This window comes from Schistocerca cancellata, chromosome 11 (genome assembly GCF_023864275.1).
Source record: "Schistocerca cancellata isolate TAMUIC-IGC-003103 chromosome 11, iqSchCanc2.1, whole genome shotgun sequence".
In the NCBI taxonomy this organism is placed as follows: Eukaryota; Metazoa; Arthropoda; class Insecta; order Orthoptera; family Acrididae; genus Schistocerca; species Schistocerca cancellata.
This window is the reverse complement of record NC_064636.1, coordinates 61,027,426-61,046,704: the sequence shown is the minus strand read 5'-3', so window position 1 is coordinate 61,046,704 and position 19,279 is coordinate 61,027,426. Positions and strand designations below refer to the sequence as shown.

The 19,279-nt window shown below is 40.3% G+C and overlaps 1 protein-coding gene across 3 annotated transcripts in view; it reads left to right on the top strand.

Annotated features, from left to right (window-relative positions):
• Window positions 1–19,279, top strand: part of LOC126108811 (peroxisomal carnitine O-octanoyltransferase) — a 234,135-nt gene that overhangs the window by 133,236 nt on the left and 81,620 nt on the right. For all 3 annotated transcript variants that reach the window (XM_049914177.1, XM_049914175.1, XM_049914176.1), the window contains exons 8-9: window positions 241–444; window positions 8,794–8,924. In XM_049914177.1, coding sequence (XP_049770134.1) covers window positions 241–444; window positions 8,794–8,924 — 335 coding nt within the window. The remainder of the gene's footprint in view (window positions 1–240; window positions 445–8,793; window positions 8,925–19,279) is intronic.

Below are 19,279 nucleotides of genomic sequence, written 5' to 3'. Positions count from 1 at the left end.
AATACACAGTAAATTAGAGTTGTCCATTTATAAATAACTTTTTCAACCTGAGAGATTATTGTTGTATTTCCGTGTGTGACTAACCGATGAAGGTAAAAATGAAAAAGAAGTAAGTTACTAGTATTTACCATAATTACACAGCTCTAAATCAATTACCCAAGTTGTACTGTCTAGTTTTTAGTAAATTATGTTTTGTTCGAAGAGACGTTTTGACAAATTGTGACTTTATCCTTGGACCAGCATACCGCCTACGACGGGATGATCAGCATAGCAGCCATGTACTACGTGTACACTGCTATGAAGGACACAAAAGGCGTGTGGCCCCTGGAGAATGACTTTGTGTCCTTCCGGAGGAACCTGAGGGCACCGCGGGAACTGACATTTGACCTGGACGAAGAACTCCGCACGGAGATCATCCGAGTACACGAGGAGCTGGAACCAAATGTGAGTACTGCCCAGATGTAACCAAGGCATGTGCATGTTCTCCTTAGCATACTGTCTCTTGTGCATGTTCTCCTTAGCATGCTGTCTCTTGTGCAAACAAGGACATGCTAAAGTGCGCGTCATTTACGACAGCGGCCAAGTTTAGGTTCGTTCTGCACATCTGACATCACAAAATACAGTCAGCCAATGAACAGAGAATGTCCAGTCATTAATAAAGTAATAGATCTAAAGCAATGTCTTGATAGCAGACTTTCTTTTATAGAAAGTTTGCAAAAGACATTCTTTATACCAACTGCGTCATATTCTATTAATTAATTAAACCAAACCAGCAATAAGCCTCGTAATTCAGGTGATAGCAAGGAAAGGTGTTTGTATCATTCTCACAAACCGCTTTTTCACAATAAAGAACGACTGTAATTGTGTATTTCCTATAGTACTTTGACTAAACGTGAGTAATTCATAGACATACCAACAGGTTTGTCAGTATATTGCGTGATATTTTAGAGTCCTCCAGGAGTACTATCAGATGATGAGCTACGTTAGTGTAATGGTTAAGGTGTTTGGCTGCCAAGTGAAAGGGTCTGAGATCAAACCTTCTTCAGAATTTAATATTTTCTTTATTTAAAAACAATATCGAATTGTCTTACTTCATGAATTTTATTCATTTGAATGAAATTTTTTGAAATTTCTAATGCTTTGTCTCTTCATTATAACCATAATAGGTTTTCGGTTTTTCTAATTTTGTCCTCCAATATTTCTTTCCACAGCAGTTAAAAACAATGAAAAGGCACACATACAATATTCATGTTATCTGTTTTGTTTGTATATCTTCTCTTCCACAGTCGCTGTTTTACTATTCATATTGAGATATATTCTTTTGCGACAGTATCAAAAGTATTATTTAGAACAGAATTTGAAATATATTCCTCTTCTGCAACTGTAATAAGCGTCTTATTTAGACTACATGCGTTTTTCTCTTTTGAAGCATCTTCAGTGGACAGTATTTTGTCTCCTCATTGCCAAGTAACCTTTCATAGTTTTGTGCTGCGGTAACACAATATTCAACGTTCGTGTCGGCTGATCAGTGTTTTAGCAAATAAATGCTGTTTGTGTGTGCCACATACAAAAATTATATTTGACATAGCTCAGAGCACTTCACTGATACACAGTATATTCAAGTCCTAATGTTTTTGTAAGTCCATAGTTTTGTTTAATCTATTTTGTCTACTTCTTTTTGATTGGTTGAAGTGCTTTAAAATAAAGCCAAACGCGCCCGGTGTAAATAAAACTTTTATTACAGTCCCGAAAGACGGAATATTTCTCAATATACATACGATACCTATCTGGTACTTAAATTAAATGAGATATTGTTATACAGTAAATTTTATATGAAATTTAGGTATCTTGTCCACATTTAGTTCTCAACATTGTGGTAACTAAAATCGACCATACAGAAAGTCTACGCTGTGGGCTTTTACGTCTGCAAACTCTTCAAAATTTCGTGCAATGGTTTACTACATTTAATGCTGCACAATTACTGCGTAGAACATCGAAACAAAATTAAGTCATTTATGGGGGGAAGGTATCAGTCGAGAAGATGTGTAAAAATCAAATTTTTGGGCCAAATAGTTTTTGTGAAATCGAATGATAAGTGTGTCAAAGCAGTCAGAACACCATGTGTCTGCACAGGCGAGCAGTGCACTGACGACAAAATCGGGAAGCACGTCTCTGTAGCAGTGAAAGGGTTAATGCAGCCATGGTGGCTTTACTTCATAAACTGCGCGTAAGTTTGCGAACTATACTATACTATGGCACTGCTTCTCTTAGTGCGTGCGTCATTAGTAACTGGCAATGCAGCAATCTCCCGCCTCTGGGCGGGTATGCGCGAGCCGCCAAGATAAAAGAATTGAACTATAACTATAAAGTAGCACCCTTCGCATCCACTGCAATAGTTCAATACTTGTAATGGGCAACCTAAAATTGTAGTTCAGATGTATCTTAATCGTGGTGCATGCAACAGTTGCCTGTCCCACATGAAGGTAAACGTCCTTGTAAATAAAGTGTTTCCATTCGATTTGTTCAGTCAGCCACTGCAAGAGACCACCATAGTTATTACTGACTTAGCTGAAGATAATATTATAGAAATTGAAGAGGACATAGATGAAGACGATATGGGAGATACGATACTGCAAGAAGAATCTGACAGAGCATTGAAAGATGTAAGTTGAAAAACAGCCCCAGGGGTAGACAATATTCCATCAGAACTACAGACAGCCTTGGGAGAGCCAGCCATGATGAAACTCTTCCATCTGGTGTGCAAGATGTATAAGAAGGTGAACTACTTTCAGATTTGAAGAAGAATGTAATTATTCCAATTTCAAAGAAAGCGCATGCTGATAGGTGTGAATATTACCGAACTATGAGTTCAAGTTTAATAAGTCACTGTTAAAGGTAATAACATGAATTCTTTACAGAAGAATGGAAAAACTGGTAGAAACTAACCTCGGGGAAGATCAGTTCCGACCCTGCAGAAATGTAGGAATATGTGAGGCAATACTGACCTTACGACTTAGCTTAGAAGAAAGATTAAGGAAAGGCAAACCTATGTTTCTAGCATTTGTAGACTTAGAGAAAGCTTGTAACAATATTGATATTAATACTCTCTTTGAAAATCTGAAGGTAGCAGAGCTAAAGTACAGGGAGCAAAAGGCTATTTACAACTTGTATAGAAACCAGACACCAGTCATAAGGGCCAACGGGCATGAAAGGGAAGCAGCGGTTGAGAGGGGAGTGAGACAGGGTTGTAGCCTATCCTCAATGTTATTCAATCTGTACATTGAACAAGCATTACAGGAAACCTGGAGTACAAATTAAAGTTAAGGTAGAAGAGGTAAGAACTTTCAGGTTTGTCAACAACACTGTAATTCTATCAGAGACAGCGAAAGACTTGGAAGAGCAGTTAAATAGAATGGACAGTGTCTTGAAAGGAGGAGGTAAGATGAACATCAGCAAAAGCAAAACAAGAGTAATGGATTGTAGTAGAATTAAATCAAATAATGCAGAGGGAATTAGATTAGGAAACAATGAGTTATGCCATCTGGACAGTGAAATAACTGACAATGGCCAAAGTGAAGTGGATATGAAATCTAGACTGGCAATGGCAAGAAAAGCATTTCTGAAGAATAGAAACTTGTTAACATCAAATAGAGATTTAAGTGTTAGGAAGTCTTTCCTGGAAGTATTTGTATGGAGCATAGCCATGTATGGTAGTGACATATGGACAATAAGTAGTTTAGACAAGAAGATAATAGGACCTTTTAAAATGTGGTGCTAGGGAAGAATGTTGAAGGTTAAATGAATAGATCACGGAACTAATGAGGAAGTACTGAATAGAATTGGGAAAAAATGATACTTGTGGCACAACTTGGCTAGAAGAGGGGATCGGTTGCTAGGACATGTTCTGAAACATCAATGTGTGGAGCGGCGGGTGGAATAATTGTTAAATGTTCCTATTATTTATTTAATGCTGTTGTTTGCCGTTCTCAACACTGGCTCTCTAACTACAACATTGCCAACCAGAAAGTGATTAGCAAAACGTGAAGCCTGTAATTAGAATTCCTAGTGCCCATTTCATCTGAGAAATATATTTATAGCTACAGCTTATAGCTCCGAGGAATTAGGAGACTGTCTGGGATTCATAATCAAAAAGCATTCTCTCTAAAATGTTCACTATATTCTGAAAATCACAGACCAAAAAGAATCCACACAATCCAACTACCAGAGCAGTTCAGAGTCTAATGCGCTGATGAAACTATAACTGTTCAAATTAAATGTTTAAGTGAATGCTCGCCATAATTTGATGATAATGTTCATCAAACGCCATGCTAAATAATGGTAGAATGTCTGTCCTGCGGCGGCACGTGAAAATACGACGTACGCAAACTAAAGATAGATCATTAACGTCATCCCAAAATTAACACTTCCTGATTTCTGCTTCACTACAGGGGTCTCTACTATTGAATCGTTGCCCTTTTTCACACTACTGTCAGGAGACACTAGTTCGGATTTCACTTTAACATTACTATTTTCATCCATATTTACACTTGAACCGTTGTCTGGATTTACAATTCCTTCAACAGACATAGGTCCTGATTTAGGTTTGACTTCTGTTTCTTTTTGCGGTTCCATTGCCGACAGTCTTTTAGTGCAGGTTAGTAAAAAGTTTTAACAGCTTTTCACTTAACTTAGTTCCTTCTGCATGACGTATGGTGTTGCCGGCGCGGCGTACCAGGATTACTGGTGTGACGCGGCACTTTGAACTGCAGATGGCACCTGGACAACTGCTGTGTTGTGGGCGTAGCGCGCAACAGCAGACGCGGCTCCGGTCGCTCCGACGGATGACTGCGGTGCGGCGAGACTGACTTCTCGTGATACCAGCAGTGCAGCTAGACTCGGCGCCAGCTCCGTCAATCCAGATGCGTTGTTAATCCAATTGCGTCATCCACATGCACACATAACACTGTCTATCACTATTCCATTGCTCAGTTGCGTGTCGCATTTCACTTCCAAATCCGAATATTTAAAAATCACTTTCAAATGGATCACTAATTTAGTACTGGAGGGAAATGTGTGGAGTAAAAATTGTAGAAGGAGACCAAGAGATGACTATAGTAAGCAGATTCAGAAGGATGTAGGTAGCTGTAGTCATTCGGAGATGAAGAGGATTGCACAGGGTAGTGTAGCTTTGAGAGCTGCATCAAACCAGTCTTTGGTCTGAAGACCACAACAACAACAACAACAATAATAATTAGAGATGCCAGTACAATGAGTGCAGGTCATTTTGGACACTTTTTGTACATAATGTCTCGATACTTTAGTGTCAAACAGTTCAACAACAGTGGGATTAATTACGCTTTTTCAAGAATGTGGATCATTTTGATGGGCGCTAAACTGGTCAAGGTGGGGAACTTGATACTGCTTGTCTTCAAAAAGTTTGAGGAAACTATCTGTGCAATCTCAGATTTTATACATTTGTACTCAGAAAGCAGTGCAGAAGTCAAAATTTCATGCATAGCACACTCATAATGTGCAGGAATTGAAGCTACAAATATGCATATACTCGAAAGTGTTTCTTCATGATTAAGTTCTAGCTTATGTCATGGAATGAGTGTGATTCAGCCATTTCTACATTTATTTCGTGATAACTCATGTCTCGTGGTAATTTGCTAATGCATTGGGTGCGGAAATATAGCAACATTTTTGTTATTTGAGTAGAAAATAATTAAAACAAACACTATCCTTGTGACACGTGTACTGTCTGCTTTCTCATTGCTTGGAGCACTAGTGTGACTCCAGTTCTCAGCCGGTAATAAATTTCACACCAGTGTGTGTTGTGACTATATGTAGAAGATTTATTCAAAAAATTCTCGGACATTTGTAGTTTCACACAAATGGTGTGTCTGAGAGAAATTTGGTTGGGGTACCTGCACACTCCTCTGTTTAATGTGTAACTGCTGGAAGTTTCGTTGTTGTATGTCTGTTAGTTATTGTTCAGTACTGTATTGAGTACAACATTGTGTCACACAGTTTGTGAATTTTGATATGGCAGAATTAGAGAAGCAATGCGTCTGCATTATATTTTTCATGACACTCAAGAAAACCTCTACAGAGACACACCAAATGATGCAGGAAGCCTATGGTGACGAGTGCTTAAGACACACTCAGTGTTACGAATGGTTCACACAGTTTAAAAATGGCTAGGTGCAAGCTAAAGATGACCATCATTCAGAATTATCTTCAACATCTACTGATGACGGTCATGTCACAATCATCAACAAAATAGTGCTTGGCAATTGAAGACCGACTGTCCGAGGGATCGCAGAAGAATGTAACATTTCAGTTGGATCCTGTCTTGAAATCCTGACACGGCACCTTGGAGAGCATCGTGTTGCTGCCAAGTTGGTCCCACAGCTCACGAGTCGAGACCAGAAAGACCTTCACCTCGTAATCTGTGAAGAGCTGTCGGATCACGGAAATAAAAACGACATGTTCCTTAAGAAAATCATAACTGGTGATGAGATATGGATCTATGGTTACAGTGTTGAGCCGAGGTCCAATCTTCACAGTGTGTCAGAAAAAGTTGCCCGAGCCCAAAAAAGGCTCATCAGATCATGTCAGATGTCAAAACCGTGCAGACAGCTTTCATTGACTTTCAAGGATTAGTTCATCACTTATTCGTGCCACAGGGACAAACTGTTAATCGATGTTACCGTCAGGACGCGTTGCGATTCTTGCGAGAAAATGTGGAAATGGAACAGCCTGAAATGTGGAAAGACAATTCGTGGCTCTCGCATCACGATAACACACCTGCATGTCCATTCCTGTTGGTGAGTGACTGTTGCACAAAAAATAAAATCACTGTTTTGCCTCATCCTCTGTACTCTCCAGACCTGACCACTGTGGGCTTTGTTTTATTTCCAAAGTTGAAAATTCCATCAAGAGGATGAAGATTTGCAACGATAGGTGAAATAAAAGAAAATTTTCAAGAAGGCGCTTCATGCAATTCAGAAAGAGGCGTACCGAGACTGCTTCCAGAAGTGGACACGGCATTGGTGGCAGTGTGTCAATTGTGGAGGACAGTATTTCAAAGGAGACCGTGCACAATAAGTAAAAGGCAAGCATCGAAAAATTTTGTGGGCAAAGTTTCGGAACTTTTTGAACAGACTTTGCATTGGATTGTGGACATACTGTGTGCTGCAGATTCTGTCGGTGATTCCCAGCTATGGTGGATGCAGTGACTAGTGTTGTTGTTGTTGTTGTCTTCAGTCCTGAGACTGGTTTAATGCAGCTCTCAATGCTACTCTATCCTGTGCAAGCTGCATCATCTCCCAGTACCTACTGCAGCCTACATCCTTCTGAATCTGCTTAGTGTATTCATCTCTTGGTCTCCGTCTACGATTTTTACCCTCGACACTGCCCTCTAATACTAAATTGGTGATCCCTTGATGCCTCAGAACGTGTCCTACCAACCTATCCCTTCTTCTAGTCAAGTTGTGACACAAGCTCCTCTTCTCCCCAATCCTATTCAGTACCTCCTCATTAGTTATGTGATCTACCCATCTAATCTTCAGCATTCTTCTGTAGCACCACATTTCGAAAGCTTCTATTCTCTTCTTGTCTAAACTATTTATCGTCCGTGTTTCATTTCCATACCTGGCTACACTCCATACAAATACTTTCAGAAACGACTTCCTGACACTTAAATCTAAACTCGATGTTAACAAATTTCTCTTCTTCAGAAATGCTTTCCTTGCCATTGCCAGTCTACATTTTATATCCTCTCTACTTCAACCATCGTCAGTTATTTTGCTCCCCAAATAGCAAAACTCCTTTACTACTTTAAGTGTCTCATTTCCTAATCTAATTCCCTCAGCGTCACCCGACTTAATTCGACTACATTCCATTATCCTTGTTTTGCTTTTGTTGTTGATCATCTTATATCCTCCTTTCAAGACACTCTCCATTCCGTTCAACTGCTCTTGCAAGTCCTTTGCTGTCTCTGTCAGAATTACAATGTTGTCGGCGAACCTCAACTTTTTTATTTCTTCTCCATGGACTTTAATACCTACTCCAAGCTTTTCTTTTGTTTCCTTTACTGCTTGCTCAATATACAGATTGAATAACATCAGGGACAGGCTACAACCCTGTCTCACTCCCTTCCCAACTGCTGCTTCCCTTTCGTGCCCCTCGACTCTTATAACTGCCATCTGGTTTCTGTACAAATTGTAAATAGTAGCCTACTGACATCTGTAGGTGGCATGGCACCCAACCCCACGACGTCCGGATATGGTTTTACCTTGTTTTCACCACCTGTTGAAGGTACTCACCTCGGCACTCCTCGAACCCTCGAGTCGTGCAGTTTCCAAAATGCCCCTGCCGAGCATCCGGGCCGTCACAGTCTGTCCTCAGTCAAACTCGGTAAATGGCACACCTTCCCCAATCTACCCGTAGACAGCCCACTCACTGATACTAAGTGCACCAACATTTGTCTGACTAGTAGCCATTCCTCGCCATGTGACGATGCTGTCACCTGGACGGGTGTATATCGATATCAGGTTGTTGGTTATAATGTTTTGGCTGATCAGTGTTTATAGTGTATTCTGTTTTTAATCAGATGTATTGAATACCTTGGTCTATTGCACTACAATGCACACCTACTAATACTGTAATTTCTGCAGAACATTCACAATTCCGTATAACATACTGGGTCCTGTTGTTCAAATATATCTCGGACCAGTTATACATTTCCAAAGACATGTTGTGCTGATAGTCCTCAATTCCTCTTTGCAGCACTGGGCAGTGTGCGTGATGTATGAGCAGTACTGTGGCTTTGGGAAGGAGTTCATGCAGGCGCATCGCCTCCACCCAGACTCGTGTGTGCAGATGGTACTGCAGCTGGCCTACTACCGGCTACACAACAGGTAATCTCTCTCTCTCTCTCTCTCTCTCTCTCTCTCTCTCTCTCTCTCTCTCTGTCTCTGTCTCTCTCTCTCTCTCTACCTGTCTGTGTCTCTCGGGAATCTGGAACCTGTTTTCCAAGTTCGGACTTAAGATGTGGTCAGTGACTGCTGTAGCAGTCCACTGTGTCTGACTGTGTTTGGCTCATTTGGGTACTATACTCCAGCCATTTGGCTAGAAGTTCTGCAGGGTGAAGAGAATTGACACAGAGTCGATTTAGAGCAGAGAGGGGGGTGTCAACTCCACAAAATTTTCTAAAATACACGATGGTCAGAAATGCACCGTAGTAGTGAGACTACAGGCTATAGGACAAGGGTGCCCAACCTGTGGCCTGCACGCTGCAAGAAACCCAAAACAAGTCAGTGCGGTCCAGGAAGTAAGCACATGATTGGGGGAAAAAAATTCCCATAAAATTTTGTAAAGTAAAGTTATAAAATCTCATATATAAATTCTCAAATTTGCATTTTCAAAATTGAGGATCATAAATTAGTTACATGTGTTAACTGTATACCTCTGAACATATTTTGTTTTTCTCCGCAGCAATTACTGTCAGTGTTAAGTACACACATCAAAAAAAGTTTTGTCCCCCCTCGATTCCGAGAGTTCCGGAACCTGCACAGAAAATTGGAATAGAGATCAACATCAACATCTTTTCTGCCCTTTTTATTGCTTATGAAAATCACACATTGCGTGTTGTACCACCATACTGCGAGACCTTCAGAGGTGGTGGTCCAGATTGCTGTACACACAGTTACCTCTAATACCCAGTAGCACATCCTCTTGCATTGGTGCATGCCTGTATTCATTGTGCCATACTATCCACAAGTTCATCAATGCACTGTTGGTCCAGATTGTCCCACTCCTCAACGGTGATTTGGTGTAGATCCCTCAGAGTGGTTGGTGGGTTGCATCGTCCATAAACAACCCTCTTCAATCTAGCCCAGGCATGTTCGATAGGGTTCATGACTGGAGAACATGCTGGCCACTCTAGTCGAGGGATGTCGTTATCCTGAAGGAAGTAATTCACAAGATGTGCACGATTTGGGCGCAAATTGTCGTCCACAAAGATGAATGCCTCGCCAATATGCTGCCAATATGGTTGCACTATTGGTCGGAGGCTGGCATTCACGTATCGTACTGCCGTTATGGCGCCTTCCGTGACCACCAGCGGCGTACGTCAGCCCTACATAATGCCACCCCAAAACAGCAGGGAAACTACTCCTTCCTGCACTCGCTGGACAGTGTGTCTAAGGTGTTCAGCCTGACCGGGTTGCCTCCAAACACGTCTGTGACGATTGTCTGATTGAAGGCATATGCAACACTTATCGGTGAAGAGAACATAATGCCAATCCTGAGCGGCCCATTTGGCACGTTGTTGGGCCCGTCTGTACCGTGCTACATGGTTTTGTGGTTGCAAAGATGAACCTCACCATGGATGTTGGGAGTGAAGTTGCGCATTATGCAACCTATTGTGCACAGTTTGAGTTCTAAAACGACGTCCTGTGGCTGCACGAAAAGCATTATTCGACATGGTGGCATTGGTGTCAGGGTTCCTCCGAGCCATAATCTGTAGGTAGCAGTCATCTCGTGCAGTAGTAGCCCTCGGGCAGCCTGAGTGAGGCATGTCATAGACAGTTCCTGTCTCTCTGTATCTCCTCCATGTCCGAACAACGTAGCTTTGGTTCACTCCAAGATGCCTGGACACTTCCCTCGTTGAGAGCTCTTCCTGCACAAAATAACAATGCGGACGCGATCGAACTGCAGTATTCACCGTCTAGGCATGGTGGAACTACAGACAACACGAGCCTTGTACTCCTTCCTGGTGGAATGACTCGAAATGATTGGCTGCCGGACCCTCTCTGCCTGGTAGGAGCTGCTCATGCATGGTTGTTTACATTTTTGGGTGGGTTTAATGACATCTCTGAACAGTCAAAGGGACTGTATCTGTGATATAGTATCCACAGTCAACATCTATCTTTAGGAGTTCTGGGAACACGGATCATGCAAAACATTTTTTGATGTGTGTATATTACATCCAAATGTGCTCGTCTCCTTCCAGTGTGGCCTATGTAAACTAAAAGGTTGGACACCCATGCCGTAAAATGACAGCCAGTTTGTGATGAGTGCACAGAAGTTTGCGTGGTGAGTGACATGTTTGTATCTGTCTAGTGGTGATGTTTTGTCAGACTAAGCTGCTACTGCTTTCGGAGTATGAGTGACTCCTTCAGCTTCTTTCATTTTCTATTGATTTCAATGTTATTGTTTGCAGTCTTGAGATTCCTCTACAAAAATGGAAGACATAGTGAACAATGTTCTTAAAAGTATTATTCACTGGTTTCCTGCAAATGGGCTCACCCTCAGTTTTAAAGAGATGCAACATATTCAGTTGTTCTAGGGGAACTACACCAGTGATATGTGTAAAACATGATGTGGAAATATTAAATACGGGGGAAACTTCAAAATTCTTTGGTGTGCATATTGATGGGAATTTAAACTGGAAAAAGCAGGTGATGCTAAGGGAATTAGATTGAGAAATAGACAGTTAAAGTAGTTGACAAATTTTGCTGTTTGAGCAGCAAAATAACTGATAATTGCTGAAGTAGAGAGGGTATAAAATGTAGACACAATGGTAAGAAAAGTATTTCTGAAGAAGAGAAATTTGTTAATGTCAAATATAGGTTTAAGTTTTCGGAAGTCTTTTCTGAAGGTGTTTGTCTGGAGTGTAGCTATGCATGGAAGTGAACTGTTGACAATAAAAGTTTAGAGAAGAAGAAAATAGAAACTCTCGAAATGTAGTACTACAGGAGAATATTAAAGATGAGGTGCGTCGATCATGTAACTAATGAGGATATACTGAATAGAATCAAGGAGACAAGAAATTTGTGGCATAACTTGGCCAAAGAAGGGGTCGGTTGATGCGACACTCTCTGAGGCACCAAGGGATCACAAATTTAGTGTTGGAGGGAAGTATGGGGATTGAATATCACAGGAGGAGACAGATAGAGGTGAGGACAGTAAGCAGATTCAGAAGGATGTAGGTAGCATGGAGAGCTGCATCAAACCAGTCTCAGGACTGAAGACCACAACAACAGTGTCGTACTGAACCATGTTCTGGGGTAACTCACCTTTAAGATAGAACGTCTTCATTGCCCAAGGATATGGTGTAGGAATAATACGTAGTGCTCACTCACAATCATCTTGTAGACACTTGTTTAAGGAGTTGGGCATTGTGAGTACTGCTTCACAGTATATTTATTCCCTCATGACGTTTGTTGTAAATAATCCGCTGCAATTTAAAGCCGCGCAGGATTAGCCGAGAGGTCTAAGGCGCTGCAGTCGTGGACTGTGCGGCTGGTCCTGGCGGAGGTACGAGTCCTCCCTCGGGCGTGGGTGTGTGTGTTTGTCCTCAGGATAATTTAGGTTAAGTAGTGTGTAAGCTTAGGGACTGATGACCTTAGCAATTAAGTCCCATAAGATTTCACACACATTTGAACATTTTTGCAATTTAAAACAATGACATGCATAGTTATAATACTAGAAGGAAAAACGACTCTCATTACTCATCATCAAAGTTGTCTGTGGTACAAAGACAGGTGCACAATGCTGCAAACAAAATTTTTAATAACTTACCCAGTGATATAAAATGTCTGACAGGCAGCAAAGTAAAATTTGCAAACAAACTGAAAAAGTTTCTCCATGGGAACTCTTTCTATTCCGTATAAGAATTTCTATTATTGTAATGTGTAAAAGGTGATCGGTAGGAATTACTAGCACGCATCTGTTTGTTTTATATTAAAAAAATGCTTATAAATATTAAGCATCTACCCATGTTTAAGGATTAAATTAGCAATGTTTATGTAACATTACTCATTCCACATCATAACAGTTTATTATTCAAATGATCCATGAAACTAACTAACCAACTGATAAACTGGGTTATTATGCTGATAACAGGTGTAATATAAAACCATTGGTTCATCATAAACATTACTGAACTTTCGCGCCAACTAAGGTGACAATTTCCATAAGAGTTCGGACAACCTGTGCGCGTTCTTAGGAACATTACGTATGTAGATTGTGGATAGATGGGAATGTGGATCTCGTGGGAGGCGTGCAAGGGATAAGTCCCTGTAATCGTGCTTTTCATCTGTGTCCTCAGTGGCCCAGATGGGTAGAGCATCTGCCATGTAAGCAGGAGATCCTGGTTTTGAGTCCCGGTCAGGGCACACATTTTCAGCTGTCTCCATCGAGGTATATCAACGACACCTGTCGGCACCTGAAGGTTTCAATTAATCATCATTTATTCTAGAGAAGTTGCATGGTCATCAATGGTATCTGTTCTTTTGAGAACAGTTACTATCTTCATATTTATATAATCAATCTGAAACCTTTTGGTGTCTCCAGGTCTCTTCCACATATACAACTCTCTTTCGTGATTCTTAATCCAAATGTGTATATTGATTAAATGATGTTCAGTGCAAAATTCTGCCAGGCAGCTTCATCTTTCATTCCTTTCCCCCAGTCCAATTTCACCTGCTATTTTTCCTCCTCTTCATTTTCGTACCATCACTGAACAAGTTGGCACAGTGGTTAGCACACTGTACTTGCATTTGGGGGGGGCGACAGTTCAATCTCGCGCCTGGCCATCCTGATTTAGGTTTTCCGTGATTTCCCTAAATTACTCCAGACAAATGCTGGGGTGGTTCCTTTGAATCGGCATTGCCGACTTCCTTCCCATCCTTTCCTAATCCGTGAGACCAATGACCTTGCAGTTTGGTCTCCTCCCCAAATCAACCACCCAATTTTCCTACCATCAAATTCCAGTCCCCCATTACAATTAAATTTTCATCTCCTGTAACTATCTGAATAATTTTTTTTATCTCATCATACGTTTCTTGAATCTTCTCATCATCTGCGGAGCTAGTTGGCATAGAAACCTATACTTCTGTGGTAGGTGTGGGCTTTCGTGTCTATCTTGACTATGACGATCTGTTCACTATGCTGTTCATAGTAGCTTACCCACATTCCTATTTTGTTATTATTAAACCTACTCCTGCTCTACCCCAATTTGATTTTGTATTTATAACTCCGTATTCATCTGACCAGAAGTCATGTTCCTCTTGCCACTGAACTTCAGTAATTCCCACTGTATCTACCTTCAACTTATCTATTGCCACTTTTAAATTTTCTTACCTACCTGGGCGATTAAGGGATCTAAAATTCCATGCTCCAATCTTTAGAATGCCAGTCTTGTTTCTCCTGGTGATGACATCCTTCTGAGTAGTCCCCAACCAGAGATCTGAATGGAGGACTACTTTACCTCCAGAATATTTCACCTAATAGTATGCTATCATCATTTAACCATACAGTGGAGCTGCATGCCCTCGGGAAAAATTGTGTCTGCAGTTGTGTCTTGCTTTCAGCCGTTCAGAGTACCAGCACAGCTAGGCTGGTTTAGTTGATGTTACCGAACTGGATCATTCAGTCATGCAGGCAGTTGCCCCTGCAACTAATGAAAAGGCTGCTGCCCCTCTTCAGGAACCACACGTTTGTCTGGCCTCAGCAGATATCCCTCAATTGTGGTTGAACCTACGGTATGTCTATCTGTATTGCTGAAGCATGCAACCCTCGCCACTGATGGCAAGGTTTGTTGTTCATGGGGTGGGGTGATGGGGGGGGGGGAGATTAGAATGTTAGTGTCTCTGAATTTGTGTGTCCTATTCATTTTGGTTCCACATATGCTGTCTTTTTAGTTTGTCAGCTTAAAATTTTAAAAAGGTACAAAATTTACAAAGATTTTACATTGGTCAAAAAATGAAACTAACCATGGACTAATAATTTGAAATAATGATGACTATATATTTGTGTGTGTATTTTAGGTAAGTTAGGAAATAGCAAAAAATGAAAGTAATATATAAAATAAATAGTAGAATAAAAATAAAATATTAAAAATTTATTGTTATGTGACTCTAAATTTTAAATTTCAGTTACTGTGTAGACAATTTTTTACTATTTGTTAGCAGAATGTGACCACAGTTATTGAGAAACTTTCTGTCCTGTTTGCTTGTTGATAAGTGTATCTGGTTGACTTTTTAAATGACTTTCAGGTATATTTTAAAGAGCATGTAAAATCTAAAAATAACAGTATGTCCACTACATCTGCCAGACAACAGACATAGCTCCAAAAACATTAACGAACAGTTCCAAATTCCGCATTACACGTAGAAAGGGAAGAAAGTGAATATCTTACAAGAAATTGAAATTTTCAGCCGTCTTTTGGAAACCTAATCTGTGATCAATGAAATAAAGTCGAAATTGCTTTCAACTTTATTATGAAAAGGATAGATTGTTACTTGCCACATAGCGGAGGTGTTGAGTCTCAGAAAGACACAGTGAAAAGAGACCGCTGAACATTTCAACTTTCAGACAAAAGGTCCTTCTTTGGAATTGAAAACATACTATCGTTTACACAAGCACAGCTCGCACACACGTGGCCACTGTATCCAGCTGTTTCGGCCCGAGTTGTGAAGACTATCTCTTTTCCTGAGCCTTACCTGCCACCCAGTACTTCTGTATCTGTATCTGTAGGGCTTTTGTATCCATATGTAAATCTTTGTGCATTCATAATTTTTCCTTAAGCAGACCACATATCCACATATCTTTAGGAAAAATTTGTAGATCTTAGTTGATTTTTGTGAAGTCAGCACATTTGGTTTTCTTGTCTTGAAACTAGGTTTTGATATCCGTTAAGATATCCTTTCTGGGTTCATTCACATCACGTGGCCATAAAAGGCAATTCTTCTTTTATGAATTGGGTCACTTATCTTCTCCATATGTTTATATACTGTAGTTCATGGTTGTGACACCTTCTATCATCATCATTATCATCATCATCATTCATCATCTTTTTCCAACTCCAGTTTCGCCATCTCCTTCTGTCTTCATACACCTTCTTTTCCAGGACAACTTCCCATTCTGTGTCCTTTCTCCTCCACATCTGATCTTACAGTCTCTATCCAGTGTTTTCTCAGTCTTCCCTGTGGTATTCTTCCCATGAGGTTCAGGTTGAAATATTTTTTGGCAGATCTTTCACTGTTCATTGTCATTATCTGTCCATACCACTGAAGCCTGCATTTCTGTATGACACTGGTAACAGGAACCTCAGTATCAACTACTTTTTTATTCACCTTATTTCTGATATTGTCCTTTCAGTTGCTTGTTTCATAGTTCTAATGAATCTCATTTATGTTGCATGAATTCTGCTGAGATCTTTGTTTAGTACAGTACATGTTTCTAAATCATATTTATCATCCCAGAGAATATTTCTGATTCCACTAAAAATTGGATGCTTTCTCTGGAGTACTTCCTGCTTAAGGGTGTTGCTTAAAAGATCATGCTTCTTAGGTACTTGAAACGGGAAACAGATTCTACTTCTACTCCTTCTAGAAATATATTTGATCTTGTTCCTTGTCTGTTGATGACCATTTCCACTGTCGTTTTACTTACTTTTAGTCTGAAATTTTTGGATGTGTTGTTCCAGTCATTCAGTTACTTCCATGCTTCAGCTTCTGTCTTTCCTGTGTCTGTATTCATTGTTTTCTTTGATGGGACTCAGAATTTTTCTTGAAATCTTTCTTTCTTAAGTCTCATGTTTCTCAATTAGACCTTTCCTGTTTGTTGCAAGAACCTCTGCTGCATATAGAGCCTCTGGTATAATAACAGTCCAATACTGTGTAGTTTTGGCATTTAAGGATATCAATCTCTTATTGTAGATGCCTTTAGTCAGTTCGCAGCTCATTTCCATTTTGTTAACCCATGATGTGAAGGCTTCTTCCTCTGATAGTTTGAACACGATGCATTCGACCTAGGCATTTAAAATTTTCTGGCTACTTAATTTTTCTTTTATCGTCCCCCCAGTTTTCTCAGTGCCGATTTTATGTTCATCATAAAGTGCATCTTCTTAGATGAGATTTGCATGCCATCCTTCACTGCCTGTGTCTTCATTTTGTTAAACTGTTTTGCTGCCATATGTATGGGATCTGAAAAAATCACTAGATCATCTACAAAGGCTAGACAGTTGATTGTGAGATTCTTATACTTTTGCCTAGCCTTACCATATTTACTACCCCTGAATTGTTCATTTCTTTCTTCCATTCTTAAACAATCATTTCTAAAACACTGTAAGACCAGAGGTGATAGTCCATCTCCTTGTCTCACACTTGTCTTGATTTCAAAGGCATCAGACATCTGTCCTGTGAAGCTCATTTTGTAGGTGGTGTTCATTAGTGTTTGCTGGATAATTACTTTTGTCTTACTATCTAAGCTAAACTCTTCAAGAATCTTCAGTAGAGTGGTTCGATCAACTGAATCGTACACCTTCCTGAAATCAACAGTGGTCACCATAAATTCCTTGTTGCTGAGTTTCAGATATGAAAGGATGGGACTACAGATCCATCGTCTACTCAGCACACGATCGTCTCTTGTCGGAACCTCCTCGGTATTACCCCAGAGGATCAAGTAGGTAAAAAGATGAGGGTTAGTAGAAATCCTTGGGTAACACAAGAGATGCTGAATTTAATTGATGAAAGGAGAAAATATAAAAATACGGTAAGTGAAGCAGGCAAAAAGGAATACAAACGTCTCAAAAATGAGATCGAAGGAAGTGCAAAATGGCTAAGCAGGGATGGCTAGAGGACAAATGTAAGGATGTAGAGGCTTATCTCACTAGGGGTAAGATAGATACTGCCTACAGGAAAGTTAAAGAGACCTTTGGAGAAAAGAGAACCACTTGTATGAACATCAAGAGCTCAGATGGAAACCCAGTTCTAAGCAAAGAAGGGAAAGCAGAAAGGTGGAAGGAGTATATAGAGGGTCTACATAAGGGCGATGTACTTAAGGACAATATTATGGAAACAGAAGAGGATGTAGATGAAGATGAAATGGGAGATACGATACTGCGTGAAGAGTTTGACAGAGCACTGAAAGACCTGAGTCGAAACAAGGCCCCCGGAGTAGACAACATTCCATTAGAACTACTGATGGCCTCAGGAGAGCCAGTCATGACAAAACTCTACCATCTGGTGAGCAAGATGTATGAGACAGGGAAATACCCTCAGACTTCAAGAAGAATATAATAATTCCAATCCCAAAGAAAGCTGGTGTTGACAGATGTGAAAATTACTGAACAATCAGTTTATTAAGTCACAGCTGCAAAATACTAACGTGAATTCATTACAGACGAATGGAAAAACTGGTAGAAACCGACCTTGGGGAAGATCAGTTTGGATTCCATAGAAATGTTGGAACACGTGAGGCAATACTGACCCTACAACTTATCTTAGAAGCTAGATTAAGAAAAGGCAAACCTATGTTTCTGGCATCTGTAGACTTGACAGAAAGCTTTTGACACTGTTGACTGGAATACCCTCTTTCAAATTCTAAAGGTGGCAGGGGTAAAATACAGGGAGCGAAAGCTATTTACAATTTGTACAGAAACCAGATGGCAGTTATAATAGTCGAGGGGCATGAAAGGGAAGCAGTGGTTGGGAAGGGAGTGAGACAGGGGTGTAGTCTCCCCGATGTTATTCAATCTGTATATTGAGCAAGCAGTAAAGGAAACAAAAGAAAAGTTCGGAGTAGGTATTAAAATCCATGGAGAAGAAATAAAAATCTTGAAGTTTGCCGATGACATTGTAATTCTGTCAGAGACGGCGAAGGACTTGGAAGAGCAGCTGAACGGAATGGACAGTGTCTTGAAAGGAGGGTATAAGATGAACATCAACAAAAGCAAAACAAAGACAATGGAATGTAGTCGAATTAAGTCGGGTGATGCTGAGGGAATTAGATTAGGAAATGAGACACTTAAAGTAGTAAAGGAATTTTGCTATTTGGGGAGCAAAATAACTGATGATGGTCGAAGTATAGAGGATATAAAATGTAGACTGGCAATGGCAAGGAAAGCTTTTCTGTAGAAGAAAAAATTGTTAACGTTGATTATAGATTTAAGTGACAGGAAGTCATTCCTGAAAGTATTTGTATGGAGCGTAGCCATGTTTATGTGCTCATTCCACCTCATATTACTATGCAACACCTTTGCAGTGTTACACACAGATACTTAATGACTGCAGCAGTGTCAACTAGCACACCACTGACACTGTATTCGAAAATCACAGGATTGTTTCTCCTAGTCATCTGCATTAATTTACATTTTTCCGTACTTGGGAGAAGTGGCCATTCATCACATCAGATAGAAATTCCATACAAGCTATTCTGTATCCTCCTACAGTCACCCAACAGTGACACTTCCCCTGTCTGTCAG